This window comes from Bufo bufo, chromosome 1 (assembly GCF_905171765.1).
Source record: "Bufo bufo chromosome 1, aBufBuf1.1, whole genome shotgun sequence".
NCBI classification, from domain to species: Eukaryota; Metazoa; Chordata; class Amphibia; order Anura; family Bufonidae; genus Bufo; species Bufo bufo.
This window is the reverse complement of record NC_053389.1, coordinates 606,114,230-606,139,554: the sequence shown is the minus strand read 5'-3', so window position 1 is coordinate 606,139,554 and position 25,325 is coordinate 606,114,230. Positions and strand designations below refer to the sequence as shown.

Below are 25,325 nucleotides of genomic sequence, written 5' to 3'. Positions count from 1 at the left end.
TAACATTTTACAGGAATGCAAAAAAGAATTCACGCAAGTACGCTCTGAGATGGCCTTGATTGATACAAAAGTGGACACTGTTCAACAGGAACATGATTACTTATCTGCAGACGTGCAGGTATTGAAAGACAAGCTGCAATCCCACGATGCACAGATACACGCCTTGCAATACCATCTGGATGATGTCGAAAATAGGAGCCGTCGCAATAATATTCGGATCAGAGGCCTCCCTGAGTCTATAACACAGGCGGTTCTTCTATCCACCATTGTAAAAATTTTCAATGACCTCCTGGGACGTCCGCCAAGCTCCAGCATTGAAATTGACCGAGCCCATACGGCATTGAGGCCTCCCAACCCTGACCCCTCAAAACCAAGGGACGTCATCTGCAGAGTTCACTTTTATGCCATCAAAGATCAGATTCTGCTCAAGGCCCGACAGATGTCGTCTCTGTCCTACGACGGTGTCCCCTTTATCTTGCTGCAGGACTTATCCCGTTACACCCTGGCCCAACGTGCTGCCTTGCGCCCACTGTTACACCTTCTTAAAGAGCGCAGTATCCCTTACCGCTGGGGCTTTCCTTTTGCTCTACTTGCTGGCCCTAAAGATCAAGTCGTCACCCTGCGGGACCCTACGGATCTTCCCCATTTTCTACAACAGCTGGACTTGCCACCGGTTGAATTGGGATCCTGGCCTTCCCTCCTCCCGCCTGCCTCCGAGTCGAGGGGGCGACAACGTCCATTGCCTGTTGAAAAAGCGCTCAGTTCTTCTGCTCAGGCCTCAAGGGGACGACGCCAGAGAGGACCAGACTACTCAAGTCGTAGATCCTCACCTCGCCTTACCACCTGAGGGGATCCCTGCTTTAACTACCTGGGACTACTAATGATCTAATATACCGATTGTTCCTTATTGGTTTTTAGCTGTTTGCTCATTCTCTTTATCTGCCTTTATGCTCCAAATTTGCTGGTGCTTATAAGTTTTCACTTGCATCCACTGGTGCTGTGGGGGGGGTCAGCTCTTGTCCGGCTGACACTTTTTCCCCCAAATAAGTGGAGACTCTCCCTTGGGGTATCTTCCCCAGGTGACAGCCTCTTTAGACCTCTGGGTCACATAAAAACCCCTTTTAGGGGTTCTCCACCTGTTTGTTTGCTTATAACTGTTGTTCTTCTCTTTTTGTTTTCTGTCGGTTGTCTCCCCGTGCCTTCCTTGTGTTTTTTTTCCTTCCCCCCTCCCCCCGCAGTAATGGGGTCTCTGAAGATTGCATCATTCAACGCGAAGGGCCTCAACACTCCCGAAAAAAGGGCCCAGATACTTCATCACTTTCATCGCCAAAAGGTACATATTATCTGTTTCCAAGAAACGCATTTTAAGGAGGGTAGCGCCCCGATCATACGACATCGACACTACACCACCTGGCACTTTGCAAATAATGCGGTGAATAAGACCAAAGGAGTCGCCATAGCGATCCACAAGTCTTTACCCCATCAAGTGCTAGCTTGTACTGCCGACCCAGATGCAAGATATCTGGCCCTCACATTACTGGTTGGAGGCCAGGAATTAACCTTCCTCAATGTATATGCCCCTAATCAAAATCAAGCTCTCTTCATTGTAAACCTCATTGATAATGTCATACCGTTGCTTAGGGGGACAGTTATCTTATGTGGCGACCTTAATCTGACACTTGACCCAACACTTGACAATTCGACGGGACGTGCCTCCCTCACATATCCCACCATTAAAAAGGTAAAACGGGCACTGCTCCAACTGCAATTGAGAGATGCCTGGAGGATCCAACATCCAGCTGATAAGGATTACACCTTTTATTCCTCCCCCCATGGCTCATATAGTCGTATTGATCATATCCTTATTCAGCAATCGGCCCTATCTTGGCTTGATTCCACACAAATAGGAAATATCCTTTGGTCGGACCATGCCCCCATATACTGCTCCTTGAATTTGCCCTTCCTCTCTAGACAGGAGTGGACATGGCGATTGAAGGAGAGTCTCCTTCTTGACGCGGGGTGCGCTGCTGACCTTGCTAGCAGTATAACAAACTTCTTAGCGGATCATAAGGAGGATTCTACTCCAATACCGATCCGATGGGAGGCCTTGAAGTGTGTTCTTCGAGGTGTACTCATTAAGCATGGCTCCCGCCTCAGGAAGGAGAAAGCCCATTCACTTAAACTTGCTCTGCAAAAAGTCACATCCCTGGAACTGGCCCACAAACGAGCACTTACCCTGCAAACCTTGCATGATCTCCAGAATGCACGTATGGAAGCTAAGCGCCTCCTAGATGCATCCTACAAACGTATGGTACAAATTTGCAGGAGTAAATTCTACGAATATGGGAATAAAAGTGGCCGTATGCTAGCAAGGGCTCTAAAGGGAAGACTAGCAGCCTCCCATATCCCCGCTATCAAAAACGCCCAGGATCGTTTGATCCACACAACCACTGATATTGCGGCTACTTTTCACTCCTTCTACTCGAAGCTTTACAACCTGCCCCAGACACCCCCTCAAGTAGTGGGCAAACACCCCGACCTACCTCTCTTACTTCCCAAGCTTTCTGAGCTTGATTCTGCCACTATGGAGGCTCCATTCACAGACACTGAACTTCATACGGTACTTAAGTCGCTCCCGGGTGGTAAGAGTCCAGGCCCTGACGGGTTCACGGCTAGGTTTTACAGGGCCTTTTCCTCCAATCTTTCCCCTATTATGCTCCAGGTTTTCAATGGAGTGTCTCCTGGGCTCCCCTTCCCGGCGCAGACCACAGAGGCACACATTACGGTCATTCTGAAGCCAGGAAAGGACCCGCACCTGTGTGCCAGCTATCGTCCTATCTCCCTTTTAAATGTAGATCTCAAGATCTTCGCCAAATTAATGGCGAACAGATTGAACGCTTATGTGCCTTCCCTGGTTTCTGCTGATCAGGTTGGGTTTGTGCCGGGGAGGGAGGCCCGGGACAACACTCTTAAAACCCTAGACATCATCCACTATGCCAAATCCAAAAAGACCCCCCTCATGGTACTTTCCCTAGACGCAGAAAAGGCCTTTGACCGGATATCTTGGCGTGCCATCCATGAGACCCTTTCACATATAGGTCTGGGCCCAATATTCCTGTCAAAGATCCTGACACTGTACCAACATCCTACTGCTAGAGTCAAAATAAATGGTGCCCTTTCCCCCCCTTCCCAATCCACAATGGGACACGGCAGGGATGTCCATTATCCCCCTTATTATACGTTCTGGTTATGGAACATCTGCTAGCTTCTATTCGGGCCAATCCAGACATAACAGGGTTAAAGATCGGATCACGAGAGTATAAATGCGCGGCGTTTGCGGACGATCTCCTTCTCTACATAACCAACCCACGTATCTCTTTGCCGTCCTTGCTTCGGGAAATAGCTCAATTTGGTACCTGGTCCAATTTTTAAATTAATATGTCCAAGTCAGAGGCCCTGGATGTCACCTTACCGAGTGATCTGACCCCTGCTCTTAAGGCTTCTTTTCCCTTCACCTGGCCACCTAAAGGCATAACATATCTGGGGATCAAAATGACAGCAGACCTCTCACGTCTTCATAAATTGAACTTTGCGCCACTCCTCTTACAGTTTCAAAAAGAGTTAGACGGATGGCGTAAGCGAGACTTTTCTTGGTTTGGAAGGATTAGTATAGTAAAAATGACCCTTTTACCAAAACTACTGTACCTTCTACAAACTATTCCCCTCCGCATACCGTCCACTTTCTGGTCCCAACTCCGTAGGTGCTTCACACAATTTGTATGGGCTCCTGGCCGACCGCGAATCAAATGGGAGATAATGACCCGCACCAAAGAAACGGGAGGGGTGGGTCTTCCAGATTGTAGACTATACTATCACTCTGCAGCATATGCCCGACTGTTGGACCTGACACGTGCTGATTCGCCCAAGGCGTGGGTACAAATTACAAAAGACACTTCAACGTGTGCGGTATCAACCCTCCCATGGCTAGTGGGCTCTTCACGCCAGACATCGTCACATTTGTCCTTCTCTGCTCATCATACCCTTGCAACTTTAGCATCCATTAGTCGTGCGACCTCACTGATTGACCCTAAAGGCCCTCTGGTGCCAGTCACTGATCACCCTAGATTCCCTCCAGGGCACTCTTCCAAACATTTTCTTCAAAGCTCAAGAACCCGACCGATCAGGTTCTATCAAGTTCTCTCTGGCCCTGCACTAAAACCCCTACCCCAGATTTTAGAGGCTCCACTAACCCGCAATTCCTTTGAATACTTGCAGCTCCAACACTTTCACACCTCTCTAAGTAGAACCCACACTCTGGCCAGGAAACTCACTGAGTTTGAACGGATGTGTGTCTCCTTCTCAGCGACCTTACACCCCATATCCTCAGTATACAAACTTCTGATACATCAGCGATCCTCGTGCCTTCCTCCATATTGTCAAGCCTGGGAGCGGGATTTGGGGAATCATTATACCCCAGCCCAGTGGAACAGATGCTTCCTTCTAGCACACAAATCAACGGTCTCGGCCAAAGCTCAGGAAACGAGCTACAAAATTATATCTAGATGGTACAGGGTACCTGCGCTACTTCACAAATGGTTCCCGACGGTATCGGACCGTTGTTGGAGATGTCTTAAAGAGGAAGGCACGATGATTCATGTGTGGTGGAACTGCAGCGGCTTAAGGCCTTTTTGGAACTTCGTTCATAAAATTATTAAAGAGGTCACGGGTGTCCCTATCCAAAACTCCCCAGAAGCTCTCCTATTATTCGATAGTGTCCTGAATGTCCCAGCATATAAGAAATCCCTTCTAAAATACATGGTTCAGGCAGCAAAGGCGGTGATTCCCAGGCATTGGAAATCCCCTTCTCCCCCTTCGTCTGAGGAGTGGTTTGACGAAATCGCCTTGTATCAGAGGTTGGAAGATCTCATTAGTATTACGCCCGCAGACATCACATGATATGTGCAGACTTGGGGCCCCTGGGAAATCTTTCGCTCTTCAGCCGCATTTCGTGATGCGCAGGTCTTACCGCTTCACGCTTCAGTAGAAATTGTACCCTTTCCCCTTCCTTTCCTCCCCCCTACTCCCTTGTCCAACGTCTTGTCTGTCTATATGTTACTGAGATTTTACATGTCCATTTAGATATGTCTAACTCATATTCTTCCATGAGCCATACTATGTGATAATGGGTGTATACCCAACACAGTTCTGTGGACATAATGTTTAAATTGTTAAACACTTTTTAAATTTGCATATGTCTTTATTTTGGCTATACAGAAAAATTTCAATAAAAATCTTAAATTTGAAAAAATGATATAAAAAAAAAAAAAAAACACAACAACAAAAATTCAGATTATATATACAGAAATACATATACAAAATACAGATATATGAACTGTTGGGACTTCTGGCTTTTGGGGAAATAGAGAGGAGAGGGGGAGGATGCAAATGGAGTCGGTGCGCTGCTAAACAGCCCGACAACGACTCCATATGTATACCTCCCCGTCTCGCCTATAGGAAGCCAAAGATTTCCATCTCTGAGTTTAGACCTAAGGGCATCAAGGATCCAAACTCGAAGATTTTCTTGGACTCCTGTCTGGACATCTTGGCCACAAAATCTCCTCCTCTCCAGTCTTGTTTTATTGATTGTATTGCTACAAATTTCATTTTACTGGGATCGCCTTCATGGTGTAATTTGAAGTGCTTGGACAGAGGATGCATTTCTGACTGTTTTTTAACATATAAATTGAAGTTGCTCCGTTGCTAGATTGCCTTTCTGTGATAAAATTACACAGAAAGGCAATCTAGCAACGGAGCAACTTCAATTTATACTGGATGGGATTGGTTTTGTGCTTGGTCACAATTATTTCCAATTTGAGTCCAATTATTATTTGCAAACCACTGGCACCGCCATGGGTACCAGGTTCGCCCCAAATTACGCTAATCTTTTTATGGCTGCATGGGAACAGGATACCATCATCCCAAAACTTGGGGTGGACCTGGTCCTATGGCGGCGCTATATTGACGACATTTTACTAATTTGGGGGGGTTCTCATATGGCACTACTACAGTTTATAAATGATATCAACATTAATGAGCTTAATCTCAAGTTTACAGCTAATGTTAATCCACATGTGGTAGAGTTTCTGGATTTACGTATCGAAAAGAAACAGGAAACTTATTTGTAGCACATTCCAAAAAGATGTGGCTAAAAACAGTTTCATTCTCAGTTCAAGCTGCCATCTCCCAAGATGGCTTTTGAATGTTCCTTTTAGCCAGTTTAGGCGGCTTAAAAGGAACTGCACTGAACAAGACCAATTTGAGTTGGAGGCGCAGCATATGAAAGCACAATTCTTAATGAAAGAATATCCTAATGAGTTATTGGAAGATTCAATACAAAAGGTGAGGCAACTAGATAGATCCTCCTTTTTTAAAGTAAAGGAGGGGCTAAATAGTACCGAACAAGAGGACATGACAGCAAAAATAAGCTTACCATTCAATAAGGACTATAGGATGGTAAATAAGATTGTCCAAAAACATTGGCACTTATTAAAAGAGGATAAAATTTTGGGTTCTATTCTTCCAATACACCCTCCAATAGTCTATACTAGAGCCCCTAATTTGGGACTCCAAGTAGCTCCTACAATAAGGAAAAAGCAAGTTAAACCAATGACAACCCCATGGTCTAACCTAAAAAGGTTTTTTCAGATGCGGTTGCTGCCAAAATTGCAGACAAACACATTTTGAGAGAAATACAAAAGAGATAACATCGACCTCCAATAATTTTAAGTGGGAAATTAAGGAAATCCTGTCATGTAACAGCAAAGCAGTTATTTATGTTATTCAATGCCCATGCCCAAAGCAATATATAGGGCGCACAAAAAGGGTATTTAAAAACTAGAATTGCTGAGCACATTAATAATATTAAAAAACAGTCAGAAATGCATCCTCTGTCCAAGCACTTCAAATTACACCATGAAAGTGATCCCAGTAAAATGAAATTTGTAGCAATACAATCAATAAAACAAGACTGGAGAGGAGGAGATTTTGTGGCCAAGATGTCCAGACAGGAGTCCAAGAAAATCTTCGAGTTTGGATCCTTGATGCCCTTAGGTCTAAACTCAGAGATGGAAATCTTTGGCTTCCTATAGGCGAGACGGGGAGGTATACATATGGAGTCGTTGCCGGGCTGTTTAGCAGCGCACCGACTCCATTTGCATCCTCCCCCTCTCCTCTCTATTTCCCCAAAAGCCAGAAGTCCCAACAGTTCATATATCTGTATTTTGTATATGTATTTCTGTATATATAATCTGAATTTTTGTTGTTGTTTTTTTTTATTTTATTTTTTTTAGATCATTTTAATATATTTATGCTATATTTATATATAATTTTAATGTATCTATGACACATAATGGTGTTGGTTTTAATTCATGAGATATTATGGTCAAAAAGTTGACATTTTAAGTAGCAGAGTGGTTGAGAGTGGATCAGGATCCCACAGGTGAAAAACTAATTTGGGATAATGTGATCCGGAATCCACACCACCTGTTATATTAAACCTACAATGGTATATAAGGACACAACCAACATGTCTTCATTCAGCATTTCACATCTACTGAGGAAGGAACACAGTTCCGAAACGCGTCTAGTTCCGAAACGCTATTGGTGCGGTTTTTTATAAAAGTGCAGGAGAAAACTATTTTCTTCAATTATCGGAAGATGACCTATACCACTTCTAAAGATTCTATCTGCTAATCGTTGACAAGGTGGTCTAAACCTATGTGGACATATTTAATTTTGCCAAATAGTACTAAGCAAGCTCTGCTGTACTAACTTCCGCTAATCCGACGGGCTCAAACAACTACGAACTCAGCTACATCAGCCTCCGCTAACCCGACGGCTCTAAGCGCCTACGTCATCAACCAGCAAATCACCATCTAGCTGGACACGTGGGACGCTGTGAGAACAGGTCGGAAGCTTGCTCCGCAAGAAAAAGTAAGTGGAGTGCCATTGATCGGAAGCGGTGCAATTACTATTGCTAAACGGCACCTGAGGATAGAGTTTGCTCTGCAGGAGACTGCAGCAAGGACACCTTTTGAACCTCTCCGGTTCCAACAAACTGGTAAACCGGCATACAATTTTAAGGATATTTAAGTGGTATAATTGAATGACTCTTGCAGTTACACTTTAGCCATAAGGTCTCATCTTTTTGGAGTACTCCAGCTGTTTAGGTTTTGTGCGTGAGCTCCGCACTTCATATACCTATCTAATGTATCTATGCTGATATGTCGACACTAAGTTGGTTTTTGTTTTATTAAGTGTATTAATAAATATATATGCGAAAATACTGTGAGCCAGCCTATATTATTATTATATTTGCTCTTTTTCAGTTGGTCACTGACAGGCTGGGCTCCAGTAGTTTGCTGGTAGAGCTTTTCTTAATATATACTAAATTAAATATATCAACAGTGCCTAAAAGCAAATTACATGTGCAGGACATGAATGCCGAGGGGTTAGGATGCTGGTTGTGTTTCTAACCTGCACTTCACTGATCAACGTTAAAAGGGGTTGTCTCACTTCAGAAAATAGCATTTATTATGTAGAGAAAGTTATCACAAGCCACTTGTCCAAACTGCCTCTTTTGCTGGCTTGATTGATTTTTCCATCACATTATACACTGCACGTTTCCATGGTTATGACCACCCTGCAATCCAGCAGCGGTGGTCGTGCTTGCACGCTATAGGAAGAGTGCCATCTGGTGGCCGGGACTGTGAGAGAGTGCATAGGCCGGCACTTTTTCCTATAGTGTGCAAGCACGGGCACCGCTGCTGGATTGCAGAGTGGTCGTAACCATGGAAACAAATGGATTTTTGTACCGTAAAATCCTTTTCTCGTAGGATGCATTGGGAGACACAGCACCATGGGTATATGCCCGGCTGCCACTAGAAAGAAAAGTGTTGGCTCCACCCATCTGGGCTATATCCACTGCAGATGCTGGAGCTAACCAGTTGGGTCAAAAAAGCAGTAGGAGCAACAACCGAACAAAAATAAGAAGCCAATATGGCCTAAACCAGAGTTAGGACGAGAACAAAAACCCCCCGGGAAAAAACCTGGAAGTCTAGAAATAACCAAAGAGGGCGGGATCTGTGTCCCCTAATGCATCCTACGGGAAAAGGATTTTACAGTGAGTACAAAAATAAAATTTTTCTCGTGAATGGCATTGGGGGACACAGCACCATGGGACGTCCAAAAGCAGTCCACGAGGGAGGGAAGAAACAGCCATGCAAGTCAACTAACACAAAGCTGCTTGCAGAACCTTGCGACCCAAGCTGGCATCGGCAGAGGCCAAGGAATGGATCTGATAGAACCTCAAAAAGGCATGAAGCGAAGCCCAGGTGGCAGCCTTGCAGACCTGGGAAGCAGAAGCCTGATGCCGAACCACCCAAGAGGCCCTGACCGCCCTAGTGGAGTGATCGGTCAACTGAAAGGGGGGAACCCGACCCTTTGCAACATAGGCATCCTTGACAGCCGACCGAATCCAACAGGAGATGGTGGCTTCGGAAGCTTGCAGACCCTTACGAGGTCTGTCAGGAACAAAGAGGGAGTTGGAACGCCTGAAAGACTTCGTTAACCGAAGATATAGGCGCAGCGCCCGAACGACATCCAGGCGATGAAGGGATCTCTTCCTGGGATGAGCGGGATTAGGACAGAAAGAAGGAAGGACAATCTCCTTTATTAATATGGAATGAGGACACCACCTTGGGAAAAAAGAGGGAACCACACGAAGGACCACTTTGTCCTGGTGGAACACAAGGTAGGGAGACTTGCAAGAAAGCGCAGTAAGCTCAGAGACCCTGCGGATAGAGGTAATCACCACAAGGAAGGCGACCTTAAATGAAACGAAGGAAAGAGAGACATCCTTCAGTGGCTCGAAAGGAGAAGACTAAAGAGCGTCAAGAACAAGGTTCAAGTCCCGTGGCTCCACAGGGGGACGAAAGGGGGGAGCACGGTGATCGACCCCCTGGAGAAAAGTCTTCACCTGAGGACAGGAAGCCAGAAACCTCTGGAAAATAACGGACAGGGCCGAAATCTGACCCTTAAGAGAGGCCAGTCGAAGACCCTTGTCAAAACCGGCCAGGAGAAAAGACAGGATCCTAGGCACAGATAAGCAGAGAGGGTGAAACTGACCAGATTCACACCAGGAAAATTACGCCCGCCAGGTACGGTGAAGCTTAGTCTGAATGACACAGAGAGACCGCGGTCTCAACAGCTACGCCGTTAAATGCAGTTGCGGTAAATTTGGGTGGAATAGCGGACCTTGGGAAAGGAGGTAGGGACGCAGGGGAAGCTGCTACGGGACGTTGGTGAGCAGAAACACGAGGTCTGCGTACCACGCTCTGCGGGGCCAATCCGGAGCCACCAGGATCACCGGGACCCGAGCCTCCTTGAGGCGTTTGAGTACCCAGGGAAGAAGCGGAAAGGGAGGAAAGAGGTAAAGGAGGCTGAACTGAGACCAAGGAAAAACTAGAGCATCCACCGCCAGAGCCTGAAGGTCCCGGGACCTGGCGACATAAGCCGGAATCTTGTGGTTCAGACAAGAAGCGAACAGGTCCACGTCTGGGGTTCCCCACAGTTAACACAGGTGCAGAAACACCTCCGGATGGAGGGACCACTCGCCTGGGTCGAGACGATGGCGACTGAGAAAGTCCGCCGCCCAATTGTCGACCCCGGGGATGTAGACTGCCGAGAGAGCGGGAACGTGAGCTTCCGCCCACTGCAGGATTCGCAAGGCTTCCCTGAGGACAGTCCCGCTTCTGGTGCCCCCCTGGTGATTCAAGTAAGCCACGGCCATGGAATTGTCCGACTGGATCCGGATCAGGAGACCGTCTAGCAGGTGAGTCCAGCGGAAGAGAGCAAGGAAAATGGCCCTGAGTTCCAGGACATTGATCGACAAGGAAGACTCTTCCGCTGACCACTGCAGTGAGGGACCCGAAGACAGCACCCCAGCCCGTCAGGCTGGCATCGGTGGAGATCACCTGCCAACCTGCCGAGGGAGACTGTGCGAGGTAGGAGCCACCAACGAAAGTCCCGGCGGACCTCCGGGGGAAGGCGGATCAGGCGATCGAGACCTGATGGAGACTTGTCCCACCTGGAGAGTAGGGACCTCTAGAGAAGTCTGGTGTGCAATTGGGCATAGGGGATTGCCTCGAAGGAGGCCACCATGAGGCCCAGAACTCGCATGCACTTCATGATGGGAAGAGGGGACGGGTCGCAGAGGCGAGCCACCCCGAAAGGAGAGCCGTCACCTTGACCTGGGGACGAAAGACTCGCCCGAAGCGAGTGTCGAAGATCGTGCCCAGGAAGGTCATCCTCTGGCCAGGGACCAAGGAGGACTTGGGAAAATTCACCAGCCACCCGAGCTGGGACAGAACCGAAAGAGTAATGTGGAGGCTGGACAGATTGTCTGCGCGGCAGGGGGCTTTCACCAGAAGGTCGTCCAAGTAGGGAATCACCGCAACTCCCCTGGTACGCAGAAGAGCGATGAGGGGAGACAATACCTTGGTGAAGACCCTCGGGGCAGAAGCCAGACCGAAGGGCAGGGCCACGAACTGAAAATGCAGAGAACCCACCGGAAAGCGAAGGAATCTCTGGTGGGAAGGGGCGATGGGGACATTGAGATAGGCGTCCTGAATGTCGATGGACGACAGGAATTTGCCCTCTTCCAGGGAGGCGATCACCGACCGGAGGGACTCCATGCAAAAATGGCGGACGCGGACAAACAGGTTGAGGGCCTTGAGATCCAGAATGGGGCAGAGCGACCCGTCTTTCTTGGGAACTGTGAAAACCGTAAAACCCCTGGAACCGTTCCGAGCTTGGAACTGGGACGATAACCCCTGGAGAATGAAGTGAATAAATAGCCTGAAAAAAATATATATAAAAATTGGCTGCCCTTGCGGGGGACCGGGGAGGAGACGACTGGAAAATTCTATCTTGTAACCGGAGGAAACGACCTCCAGAACCCAGGCGTCGTCCACATACGCTCACCAGACTTCTTGAAAGGCGAGCAAGGGCCCCCCCTTCCTCCCGCACCGGAGAGGGGGCACAGTCAGGCAGAGGTTATCTTTGCGGGCTGTGGCTTAAAAGACTTCGGTCTAGCGTGCCAGGAAGGCTTGGCCTTGAAGGAGGGCATAGGAAACTTTTTGTCTGAGCGGGAGGAGGAGTCCCGAAAGGAACGAAAATGCTGTGATCGCGAAGCCGACGGCGAGGTCGATTTTGGGGGAGAAGAGAACTTTTACCCCCCGTGGCCTCGGAAATAAGTTCCTGCAAGCGCTTCCCAAAGAGTCTACCACCTAGAAAAGGGAGAGAAATTAGAGCTTTCTTGGAAGCTGCATCTGCCACCCAGGTACGGAGCCAGACCGTGCAGCGGATGGCCACGGAGTTAGCAGCCGCTCTGATACAGCGGCGTGCCGATTCCATGGAAGCATCACAGAGGTACCGGGATGCTTGGAGAATTTGAGAGGCGAGGGCAGGAAGCTCGCCCTGAGCAAAGTCCTCGGGCAAGCACCGGGTGAGTTGTTTGGTCCAGACAATGCAGGCCTTAGCCACCCAAGACGCGGCAAATGCCAGACAGACAGCGGACACTGCTGCAACAAAAACAGATTTGGCTAAAGAGTCGATCCTCTTGTCAGAGGGATCTGACAAGGAAGCCGCATCTGCCAAAGGAAGGGTGGTCGCCTTGGCCAGGTGCGCCACCTGGGGATCAACCCGAGGTGGTTCAGACCATAGGTTGACTGACTCCTCAGCAAAGGGAAAAATGGCGTCAGACGCCTTGGAGAGTTGAAGTCGTCTATCGGGTGACGCCACTCCTTAGCCCGAAGTGCGTCTAGGTCCGCATGGTTAGGAAAAACCAAGGCGGTGTGCCTGGAACGGCGGATTGAGACAGATTCCTGGGCCGTGGAAGAGGGACCCTCCTGCACTTGGAGCGCGTCCCTGACTGCCTTTATGAGATCGTGCATGGCCGCAGACATAGATGCGCTCTGCTCAGATCCGGAATCCGAGTCAGAGGCGTCCCCTGGAGCGGAAGAAGAGGAGACTTCACCGGACTCAGACTTATCCAGGGAGTGAACCGAGGAAACTGAGGATGAGCGGGACCCAGCTGAGAGCACACGAAGTCGCTTACGGGACCTGATGTCAGAGTGAGAGCGAGCCCCGACTGTGGGAGTTTCCCTACTGGGGCCTGAGGCGGCCGCGATTTGGGCCGGCAAGCGATCCAGCAACTACACCATAGATTGGGAGAGACTGGCAAGGTTTCCTATGGCTTGGGACAGGGATGCAGCCCAATCAGGGGGGACCGACACAGCAGTGGCGGCCAGGGTGGCTTGGGAGGGCCTGGGAGCAAGGCACTGTGCGCAGGTGGGATCAGATTTGACTGCACGGCATCTTTTGGTTACAGCCAGTGCAAGCAAAATAAGTGACAATCCCAGGAAGGGGGTTGGGCACTGGGTCCTGTCTGGCAAAGGACAGGAGGGAAAGCATGGAGGCTGTAAGAAAAAAAAACTGCCAGCCTAAGCTGTCCTAACAGACCCCAGGTGCTCTGTCCAAAAGAAAGCAGAAGCAGCAGATTCAGAAGTGGAACCTCGTGAGGTGCAGCAAGATGGAGGAGACTGCTCTGTCCTCGGAGCTCCAGCAGAAAAGGCCCGCCCCTCAGGCAGAAAGCCCTCGCCAGGACGGGATTAGAGGATGGAGAGAAGGCTCCTCCCACAGTTCTCCCCAGAAAGGAGTGACTACGAGAGGCCTGGGAAACAGGTAGGGGGCGGGACTATCACGGCCGAGTAGGCCAGAAAAAAGCCAGGGCCTCGATTAGCGAGTGCGCCCGGGAATCGCGACGGAAGCCGCTGCCGCCCGTCGGAAACTTGAGGGGGGGGGGGGGGAGGGTAAGCGACTGCCGAGGATGAAGGAAAGGGGGGCCGGAAGAAGGCAGGAGCCGAGCGGCAGGCTAGGGAGCACTGCGGCCTAGGCCGGGCAGAAGCCGGGACCTAGATTTAGAGAGGAGCAAGGCGGGCGGAGGTCCAGGAGGGGGCAGACAGGCGGGCGGAGGTGCAGTGACCAAGAATGTGACCTCCAATGAGCCACTAAGGACCTGTCTGCCCCAAGAAAAGTGACCGAAGGGCAGGGGGACAAGGGCGCCCTGACTATGGAGAGGGACCCCCCCCCCCCTCTATACTGGGAGAAAAGGGACCCACTAGTTCCATGGGAGGATTGGGGAAGAAGGGATCTATCCCTACTTACCCTCAGACGTCTTCAGGCGCAGCTGGGTCGCCCCATCGGCAGACTCAACAGGCGAACCTGGGAATGCCGGCATCCACTGTGGATGCAGTTGTGGGGACTGGGCGACTTGCTAAATACAAAGTACGCGCCCGCAGGGGGTGCAACTATGGTGGAAGTCCACGATAGAGCCCCAGCCTGCTGAACCTGTGAAAGAAAAAGAAAAAATAAGAAAAAAGCAGCAGGACCTGCTAAGAAAAAGAGCAGGTCATGTCTGCCTCCTATGACACTAGAAAAAAAAACTGTGGTTAGCTGGTTAGCTCCAGCATGTGCAGTGGGTATAGCCCAGATGGGCGGAGCCAACACTTTTCTTTCTAGTGTCAGCCTCCTAGTGGTAGCTGGGCATATACCCATGGTGCTGTGTCCCCCCAATGCCATTCACAAGAAAAGCGGTGTATAATGTGATGGAAAAATGAATGAAGCCAGCAAAAGAGGCAATATGAACAATCACAATACATTAGTAAGTGCCTTGTGATAACTTTATCTACATGATAAACGTCATTTGCTGATGCGTAACTATTCCAAACTCAGTATTTAAGCTTTATTCAGAGTAGTGGGCTCACATTATATAAAATTTTTAAAAAATAAAAATAAATTACCTCCACAAAGAACAAGGAGAGAATGGACAGACTGATCCAGTGTATGATCCCTGAACACTGCGAGGCATTTGAGACTAAGAAATAGCAGAAAAAAGTTAAAAATGTATGTAGCAAAGCAGATCAAGCATGCAGACACATTCAGAGTTCTGCAAGTTTTCTGCTGCAACTTGTAGTGCAGAGGTAAGATTTCATAGGGTGAATGAAGAACAGTGGTATACAGTATATGTCATACATTCACCAAATCCAATCAACCCAGCACAGGATAGTTTTTTCAGTTTAGACTCACACTGAAGTAGCCTTGTGTCGATCAGGAGCTCCATAGTCATTAGGATTACCACTATGATCACACAGGCCACCAGGAAGCTATTCACTCCTGCACTCAGCAGAAACACGTGCCACACTGTAGCCCTCTTGCCACAGCATGGCTTCAGCCAGCTCGACCTGTAGACAAAAAAATAATAAATCCCAAGTCAGAAAGTTTCCATTTATGTATCCCCCTTCTGTTCCTATTAATGTAGGTCATTAGCCAGGGGTAGTAGCTTTACACAAAGGTTATTCATGAAAATAGAATTAATGAAGTATATTTTCCTTCTTGATGTCATGTATTCAAAAATGATTTGCAAATGAATTTTGTCAAAACAGCAATAACAGGCAGCCATGTAGAAAACTGAAGAAGACTTGTGGTACAATGCTGCTGCGTTGACATCAATGACTATTTCTCTGCAGCCAGGAAAGGAGGATGGATGCCAGTCACCAGCAATAGACAGTGAGTTTCTACATAATTTATTACAATTAAAAAAAAATAGTCAAAAAAGGCAACCTACGACAATACTCTGTGTCAGAACTATTCTTCAAAGGGAGTCTGTCAACAGTTTTTACCATGCAAGACTGCTGGCAGTGCTGGGTAGGGGACTGGGAGAGCAGTACAAACATTTGTTTCCTGGAGTTTATTATTAGGAGTAGTGAGAATATTAACTTTTATTCTGCTAGATTCTGCCCCTGCAAGTGCACTAGAGGCAGAGATTCCCTATGAAGGGCTCTCTGCACTGATCTGCTGCAGTTCAGAGAACAGACAGAACTTCTCAGTGCACATGCAGAACAACAAGTATATATTTATAATAAAAGCTCCACAAAAGGTATGCTTATCCGGCACTCCCCAGCCCATACCTAGTGCTGTTAACACTTTAGAATACTCAAAACGGCTGACAGATTCCCTTTAAAGAAGAGTTCTGACACAGAGATAGTAGACTGTCCTAAGCTGCCCCCATTGACCATTTTTCCAATTGTATTGATAATTAATAAGAAATTACCTAGTAGTTCACTCTCTATTGCTGGTGACTGGCAAGGCATCCATCCTCCTTTCCTGAGAGTGGATTGACTCCTACTGCATTGATTACCTGTAGGGGAGAACGATGCAAGAAGCCACAGGCAGCAGAGCAGAGGGCACAGCAAGGGGACATACTGGATGCTTCCCATTCCCATAAGCCGGTCAGTAATACTTACTGTTGGTTAGCCATGGTGATTTGTGCAAAAACTCCTCATTCATATTTCAGATCTTATTTAATCCAGACATGAGAGAAAAGGCATCTGTTGAATCAATTTAAAAAGCAAAAAAGCATAATGACATTATATCAATGAAATAAGGATGATGTAACACGTTACTAATATTATTATCCATAACACTCAATATGAGATAATAAAGATCCCTTCACAAAATGATGCAGTGATCTCTGTAACACTGTCACACCTAGGCACTAGATAGCAGTGACGTATGGAATACCAGATGTAGTCAGGGTACAGGTGACACGATGAGGTGAGGACACTGTTATAGACCCGTAGAGAGAGCAGCTGCCCCAACCCATGCGCCTGCATTCACGGCAGCTCAATACAGAATCCTAATGTGCTTTTTCCACTAAGAGAGCCGGCACTATGAACATATGGCACAAAGCTTTTGGCCTGTGCCAGGAATCTGCTCTCCATAAGTCTCCTTCTGAAGGGGAGTGTTTGCTAGCCACACAATGTCCATCTCTGCCACCGAAAATACAACAAAGTCACTAGTATACATAATCCGTGACAAACTTCCAGATAAAACTACATTTTTTAAAAAGAGCAAACTCCGTGGGTCAGATTTACTAAGCCCGTCAAATATGTATACAGCATAAACGTAAGCGAATCTTTTCACCGCAAATGAGTTGGGTTACCTTGTGCCAAAATTTTGTCTCAGTCTTATGAACATTGTTGCATATTAAAGGGGTTGTCTTTTCTTGGCCTTTCACAGCTGGGATGGGTATAACTGTAGTGAGCACCAGTCAGGGGATACTGAGTTAGCGAAGCGCTGAGCATCCACCGCTCCGCTGTTTCCGTAACTCCCACGGCAGTGAATGGGAGCAACACCGTTTCCATAATTCAGGAGTTACACAAGCAGTGTAGCTCGCATTCACTGCTATGGAAGTCAGGGAAACAACCAATCGGATGTTTCCATAAGTCCATCCACCCCTGCCCGTCACTTACTGCAGTTATCCCCATCTCGACCATGAAAAGCTGAGATGGGACAACCCCTCAAAGTCATGCTCCAAAGCAGGTGAGCTACAGAAAACAAGTATCAAAAAAAGAGACAGTGCTCCTGGGAGATAATATAGCACACAATGCCGAGACTCATCGAGTGAAGGGGGAGCCATCACTGTACCGAAGAGCAAGGTAGACCACACAGCCCACCTCTCGCAATACTGGCCTCCAGAGACAACAGATAGCGGAAGCAGCTCTAGTCTGTGGAGACTGGTAGGTTACACAGTGGTGGATCTACCTGGAGGGAGTTAGGTAGTATCTTATATGCATTACCCTCTCTTGTTAAAGAGGACCTTTCATTGGTCCAAACATTGTGAACTAAGTGTCATGATCTGTACAGCTGCGCCCAGGGATCTCACTGCACTTACTATTATCCCTGGGCGCCGCTCCGTTCTCCTGCTATGTCCTCCGGTATGTTCGGTCACTGGGTTATAGTAGGCGGAGACTGCCCTTGTTCTCCTGGGCGTCTTCTTCTCCAATGCTGTAGCGCTAGCCAATCGCAGCGCAGAACTCACAGCCTGGGAGTTTTTTTCTCCCAGGCTGTGAGCTCTGCGCTGCGATTGGCCAGCGCTACAGCCTGGGAGAAGGAGACGCCCACAGGACAAGGGAAGACACCGCCTACTATAACCAAGTCCCCAAACATACCGGAGGGCATAGCAGAAGAACGGAGCGGCGCCCAGGGATAATAGTAAGTGCAGTGAGATCCCTGGGCGCCGCTGTATATGTCATGATACTTAGTTCACACTGTTTGGACCGATGAAAGGTCCTCTTTAAGTATATTTACTATATCGTTTTATGTAGCTTCTCGAGTGGACTCTTCGATGGTCTCTGAACAATGGTGCTTTTTTCCTTTTATTTGTATGACTGCTTGAAGCAGGTGAGCTATGGACTATTCTTTTTGGTGCATTTGCTTTATGCCTCTTGCTCACAAACGTTTTTTTTTTCCGTTTCCGTTCTTGCGGATTCTGTTTGCGGTCCGTATGTGGAACCAATCATTTCAATGGTTCCGCAAAAAAAAAAAAAAAAAACGGAATGTACTCCGTATGCATTCAGTTTCCGTATATCGGTTCCGCTGACAGATAGAACTTGTCCTATTATTGCCCGCAAATAACGATCCGTGGCTCTATTTAAGTCAATGGGTCCGCAAAAAATAAGGAATGTATACGGAACACATCCGTAAGTCATCCGTTTTTTGCGGATCCATGCCCACTTTGCCCATGTGTACACTGTTAAAACACATTACTGTACATCCCATTAATGATAAAAAATATTGTTTCTGTTTGCGATCCGCAAACAACGGATCGCATACGGAAACCATACAGAGATTTTTTGCGGAACTACGGAATGGAAATGGAAACAAAAAAAATTAACAAGGGATCCGTGAAAAACGGACTGCAAAATACAGAGAAAGCCATACGGTCGTGTGCAAGAGGCTTTATAAACAGGCCTCAAACTGGATGCAACATTCTGAGCCAGGTGATGGCACATTTTACAACAAGCCCTAAGTGCCATCTCATTCCTAAATTTGCTCCATTATTTATTGCCTATTTACTTAAATATACATAATTATTATTTATTATTAAAGCGCCATTCATTCCATAGCGCTGTACATATGATAAGCGGTGCACATACATAATACAGACAATTGCACTAATCATAAACAAGACAAGTTACAAACTGGTACAGAAGGAGAGGGCCCTTACAATCTACATGGTATGGGAGAAGGACACAGTAGGTGAGGGTGAAGCTGGTCATGGCGGTATAGAGGCAGCAGGTTTACTGTAGGTTGTAGGCTTGTCTGAAGAGGTGGGTTTACAGGATTCCACTGTAGGTGAGAGTCTGATATGTTGGGGTAGCGAGTTCCGGAGTATGGGGGATGCACGGGAGAAATCTTGGAGGCGATTGTGGGAAGAGGTGATAAGAGGAGGGGAGAGAAGGACGTCTTGTGAGGATCGGAGATTGCTTATGGCAGGGATGCCAAACCTGCGGCCCTCCAGCTGTTGCAAAACCACAACTCCCAGCATGTCCGGACAGCTTACAGATATCAGCCTACTGCAGGGCATGATGGGAGTTGTAGTTTTACAACAGCTAGAGAGCTGCAGGTTTAAGGGAAGGTATGGGAGATCAGGTCACAGATGTATGGAGGGCCTTGTATGTCATAGTTTTTTGTACTGGATTCCCTGGGTAATGGGGAGCAAGTGAAGGGATTGCCAGAGAAAGCTAAAATTACTGAACATCATCCAGTTCTCCTTTCACTTGCAATGTTTGACAAGAATTCTAATTTAAAGGCTCCTGATGTTGACTATCTATCCAGAGACCCCACAATAGCAGCTGGCCACTACACACGCCGATCGGAGGTGGGGGTGGGGTTGTGAGGGGGTCCATCAGATATTAACCCCTTAAGGACACAGCCTTTTTACACCTTAGGACCAGGCCATTTTTTGAAAATCTGACCAGAGTCCCTTTAAGTGCTGATAACTTTAAAACGGTTTGACTTATCCAGGCCGTTCTGAGATTGTTTTTTCGTCACATATTGTACTTCATGACACTGGTAAAATGGAGTCAAAAAAAAAATTTTTTTTGCACCAAAAAATACCTAATTTAACAAAAATTTGAAAAAAAATTAGCAAATTTCAAAGTTTCAGTTTCCCTACTTCTGTAATACATAGTAATACCCCCAAAAATTGTGATGACTTTACATTCCCCATATGTCTACTTCATGTTTGAATTGTTTTGGGAATGATATTTTATTTTTTGGGGATGTTATAAGGCTTAGAAGTTTAGAAGCAAATCTTGAAATTTTTCCGAAATTTACAAAAACTCAATTTCTAGGGACCAGTTCAGGTCTCAAGTCACTTTGCGAGGCTTACATTATAGAAACCACCCAAAAATGACCCCATCTAAGAAACTACACCCCTCAAGGTATTCAAAACTGATTTTGCATACGTTGTTAACCCTTTAGGTGTTGCACAAGAGTTATTGGCAAATAGGGAGGAAATTTGAGAATTTCATTTTTTTGTCTAATTTTTCATTTTAACCCATTTTTTCCACTAACAAACCAAGGGTTAACAGCCAAACAAGACTGTATCTTTATTGCCCTGACTCTGCCATTTACAGAAACACCCAATATGTGGCCGTAAACTACTGTACGGCCACACAGCGGGGCGTAGAGTGAAAGGTGCGCCGTTTGGTTTTTGGAAGGCTGATTTTTATGGACTGGTTTATTTACACCATGTCCCATTTGAAGCCCCCTGATGCACCCCTAGAGGAGAAACTCCCTAAAAGTGACCCCATCTAAGAAACTACACCCCTCAAGGTATTCAAAACTGATTTTACAAACTTTGTTAACCCTTTAGGTGTTGCACAAGATTTAATGGAAAATAGAGATACAATTTCAAAATTTCACTTTTTTGGCAGATTTTCCATTTTAATATTTTTTTTCCAGTTACAAAGCAAGGGTTAACAGCCAAACAAAACTCATTATTTATGGCCCTAATTCTGTAGTTTACAGAAACACCCCATATGTGGTCGTAAACAGCTGTACGGGCACATGGCAGGGCGCAGAAGGAAAGGAACACCATATGGTTTTTGGAAGGCATATTTTGCTGGACTGGTTTTTTTGACACCATGTCCCATTTGAAGCCCCCCTGATGCACCCCTAGAGTAGAAACTCCAAAAAAGTGACCCCATTTTAGAAACTACGGGATAGGGTGGCAGTTTTGTTGGTACTAGTTTAGGGTACATATGATTTTTGGTTGCTCTATATTACACTTTTTGTGCGGCAAGGTAACAAGAAATAGCTTTTTTGGCACCGTTTTTTTTTTGTTATTTACAACATTCATCTGACAGGTTAGATCATGTGGTAATTTTATAGAGCAGGTTGTCACGGACGCGGAGATACCTAATATGTATACATTTTTTTTTATGTATGTACGTTTTACACAATGATTTCATTTTTAAAACCAAAAAAATGTTTTAGTGTCTCCATAGTCTAAGAGCCATAGTTTTTTCAGTTTTTGGGCGATTATCTTAAGTAGGGTCTCATTTTTTGCGGGATGAGATGACGGTTTGATTGGCATCTATTTTGGGGTGCATATGACTTTTTGATTGCTTGCTATTACACTTTTTGTGACGTAAGATGACAAAAAATGGCTTTTTTTACACCGTTTTTATTTTTATTTTTTTACGGTGGTCATCTGAGGGGTTAGATCATGTGATATTTTTATAGAGCCGGGCGATACGGACGCGGCGATACCTAATATGTATACTTTTTTTTTATTTATGTAAGTTTTACACAATGATTTCATTTTTGAAACAAAAAAAATCATGTTTTAGTGTTTCCATAGTCTAAGAGCCATAGTTTTTTCAGTTTTTGGGCGATTATCTTGGGTAGGGTATGATTTTTGCGGGATGAGATGACGGTTTGATTGTTACAATTTTGGCGTACATGCGACTTTTTTGATCACTTTTATTACCTTTTTTGGGAAGTAAGGTGGGCAAAATTTCAATTTCATCATAGTTTTTTATTTTTTATTTTTATGGTGTTCACCGTTCGGGTAAAGTAACATGACCGTTTTATAGATCAGGTCGTTACGGACGCGGCGATACCAAACATGTGTAGGGAATTTTATTTTTTTCATTTTTTATCAGTGATAAATGTGTTTTTTGATTTTTACTTTTTTTTCACTTTTATTCACTTTTTTTTGACCCAGACCCACTTGGTTCTTGAAGATCCAGTGGGTCTGATGTCTGAATAATACAGTACAGTACAATATATATTGTTCTGTACTGTATTTTACTTACACTGAACAGATCTATGCCATTCAGCACAGATCTGTTCAGCACCATGGACAGCAGGACGCCTGAGAGGCGTCCTGTTGCCATGGGAACCTTCCCCGTCTGCTCAGTACTGCTCAGAACTTCGCAGACGGGGAAGGGTAAGGAGGGGATCTTTCGGGGGGCTCTCTGGGGGCTCTCTCCCTCCCCATCGGGGGGCTGCAAAGGCACAGCAGCCCCCCGATGGGAGAGGGAGGGAGCTCCCTGCACTGTTAACCTTTTCCATACAGCGGTCCGTACGGACCGCTGTATGGAAAGGGTTAAACGGCTGACATCGCATCGCAGATGTCAGCCGTTTATACCAGGGTGCCAGCAATGTGCTGGCACCCTGGTATCCCCACTAGACACCAACGATTATACAAGGGGAGGCGGGCGGGGGATCGCGATCCCGCCTGCCGCACCGCCCGCCTCCCGCACCGCCCACACCGCCCGCAACCCTCCCCCTGCACCTCCCGCCACCATAAAAATCATTCGGGGGTGCAGGGGGGGGTAAATAAAACCTTTTTTATGGCATATAAAGTTTCTGATCCCTGCGGTCAGGGACTGCGGGGACCAGAAACTTCAGAAATCGCAGCAAACCGCAGGTCTGAATTGACCTGCGGTTTGCCGCGATCGCCGACATGGGGGGGTCACGGGACCCCCCCGCGCATTTAGCCTAGGTGCCTGCTCGATGATTTGAGCAGGCACCGGGTTCCGATCACTGCCAGCCGCACGGCAGTGATCGAAAATACACAGGGCGTACATGTACGCCCTGTGTCCTTAAGTACCAGGGCACAAGGGCGTACCTGTACGCCCTATGTCCTTAAGAGGTTAATGACCTATCCTGAGGATAGATTAAGATCAGGAGCTTAGAAAACTCCTTTAACCTTGGAGCAAAAAACTACTTTATAATTCCTTTAAAACAATATTCGTTATTTTTACAGTGCATTCAAAAAGTCTTCAGACCCTTTAACTTTTTTCACATTTTGTTATGTTGCGGCCTTGTGCTAAAATAAAAATAAAAAGTTTTCCCCCATGAATCTGCATTAAATACCCCATGATGAGAAAGTGAGAAGTTTTAGAAATTTTTGCAGATTTATTAAAAGTGGAAAAAGTATTCAGACCCTTTGCTATGACACTTGAACATTAGCTCTGGGGGCCTCCCATTTCTGAGACGTTTCTATACCTTGACTGGAGTAGCAGATCACATCTGCAGCCCGTGATTGGCTGCAGTGGTCACGTGTGCCCCCATTGACTGATGTTGTCCTCTCTGCATGTGGGAGCGGAACTGCCGACACGGGAGCCCGACAGACTGGATCCAGCGGCAGGGATCAGTTGAGCATCACCCCCACCCTGAGTCAGGCAGGTCTGGACCACTCTGTTAGAGTTGGATGAAGAAGTTTGGAACAACCAGGAATCTTCCGAGAGCTGGCAGCCCCCCAAACTAAGTAATCTGGGGAGGGGGAACGTCCTTAGTAAGAGAGGATTAAGCCCTGTCAATCAATGTGCAGAGGCTGTGGCAGTTGCAGAGAGAGCAGAGCCTCTAGGTGTAATGGCAACGCCCCCATTGCTCCTAGAGGCTCATTTGCCTATATTAAAACTTCATTTTTCTCAGCAATGTGGGCACATAAGAGCATGGGACCAACACAGATGCCTTCCGCCGCCAAGTGCACATGTAACAGGTCAGCCAGTGTCATAGGCACAAAGCTGCTGACTAGTGTTGAGCGAACTTGTGTTTTAAGTTCTGCGTTCAAAGTTCGGGTTATCGAAGTATCCCGTTATGGATTCCAAATTCCGTTATGGTCCGTGGTAGCGGAATCCATAACGGGATACTTCGATAACCCAAACGTTGGACGCAGAACTTAACACAAGTTCGCTCAACCCCAGGGTGGATAAAAATCAATGATTTAAAAAAAATAAAAAAATAAAAAAAATAATATATATATATATATATATATATATATATATATATATATATATATATATATATATATATATATATATATATTAATCTGATTTTTTTTTTTAAATATGATTTTTTTTTATATAAAATGCTTTTTGGAGGAAAATATATTACCATCCAAAGGTTATTCCATCAAATAAAGATTTTTTTTTTTTTTAATTATGTAGAATAAGGCTGTACGTGAATGGATTAGGCAATGGCTGAGGGACAGACAACAGAGGGTTGTAGTCAATGGAGTATATTCAGACCAAGGTCTTGTTACCAGTGGGGTACCTCAGGGATCTGTTCTGGGACCCATATTGTTTAATATCTTTATCAGCGAAATTGCAGAAGACCTCGATGGTAAGGTGTGTCTTTTTGCTGATGACACAAAGATTTGTAACAGGGTGGATGTTCCTGGAGGGATACACCAAATGGAAAAGGATTTAGGAAAACTAGAGGAATGGTCAAAATTTGGCAACTAAAATTTAATGTTGATAAGTGCAAGATAATGCACCTGGGGCGTAAAAACCCAAGAGCAGAATATAAAATCAGTGATACAGTCCTAACCTCAGTATCTGAGGAAAGGGATTTAGGGGTCATTATTTCAGAAGACTTAAAGGTCATAGAGCAGCAGGAAATGCTAGCAGAATGCTTGGGTGTATAGGGAGAGGCATTACCAGTAGAAAGAGGGAGGTGCTCATGCCGCTCTACAGAGCACTAGTGAGACCTCATTTGGAGTATTGTGCTCAGTACTGGAGACCATATCTCCAGAAGGATATTGATACTTTGGAGAGAGTTCAGAGAAGAGCTACTAAACTGGTACATGGATTGCAGGACAAAACTTACCAGGAAAGATTAAAGGACCTTAACATGTATAGCTTGGAAGAAAGACGAGACAGAGGGGATATGATAGAAACTTTTAAATACATAAAGGGAATCAACAAGGTAAAAGAGGAGAGAATATTTAAAAGAAGAAAAATTATTACAAGAGGACATAGTTTTAAATTAGAGGGGCAAAGGTTTAAAATTAATATAAGGAAGTATTACTTTACTGAGAGAGTAGTGGATGCATGGAATAG

The 25,325-nt window shown here is 46.2% G+C and overlaps 1 protein-coding gene across 4 annotated transcripts in view; it reads right to left on the bottom strand.

Annotated features, from left to right (window-relative positions):
* Nucleotides 1-25,325, bottom strand: part of TMEM266 (transmembrane protein 266) — a 66,720-nt gene that overhangs the window by 34,890 nt on the left and 6,505 nt on the right. For all 4 annotated transcript variants that reach the window (XM_040413603.1, XM_040413605.1, XM_040413602.1 and 1 more), the window contains exons 2-4: nucleotides 16,425-16,508; nucleotides 15,208-15,362; nucleotides 14,922-14,995 (exon numbers count right to left, since the gene is read on the bottom strand). In XM_040413603.1, the coding sequence (XP_040269537.1) occupies nucleotides 14,922-14,995; nucleotides 15,208-15,362; nucleotides 16,425-16,438 (243 nt within the window). In that variant the 5' untranslated portion in view covers nucleotides 16,439-16,508. The remainder of the gene's footprint in view (nucleotides 1-14,921; nucleotides 14,996-15,207; nucleotides 15,363-16,424; nucleotides 16,509-25,325) is intronic.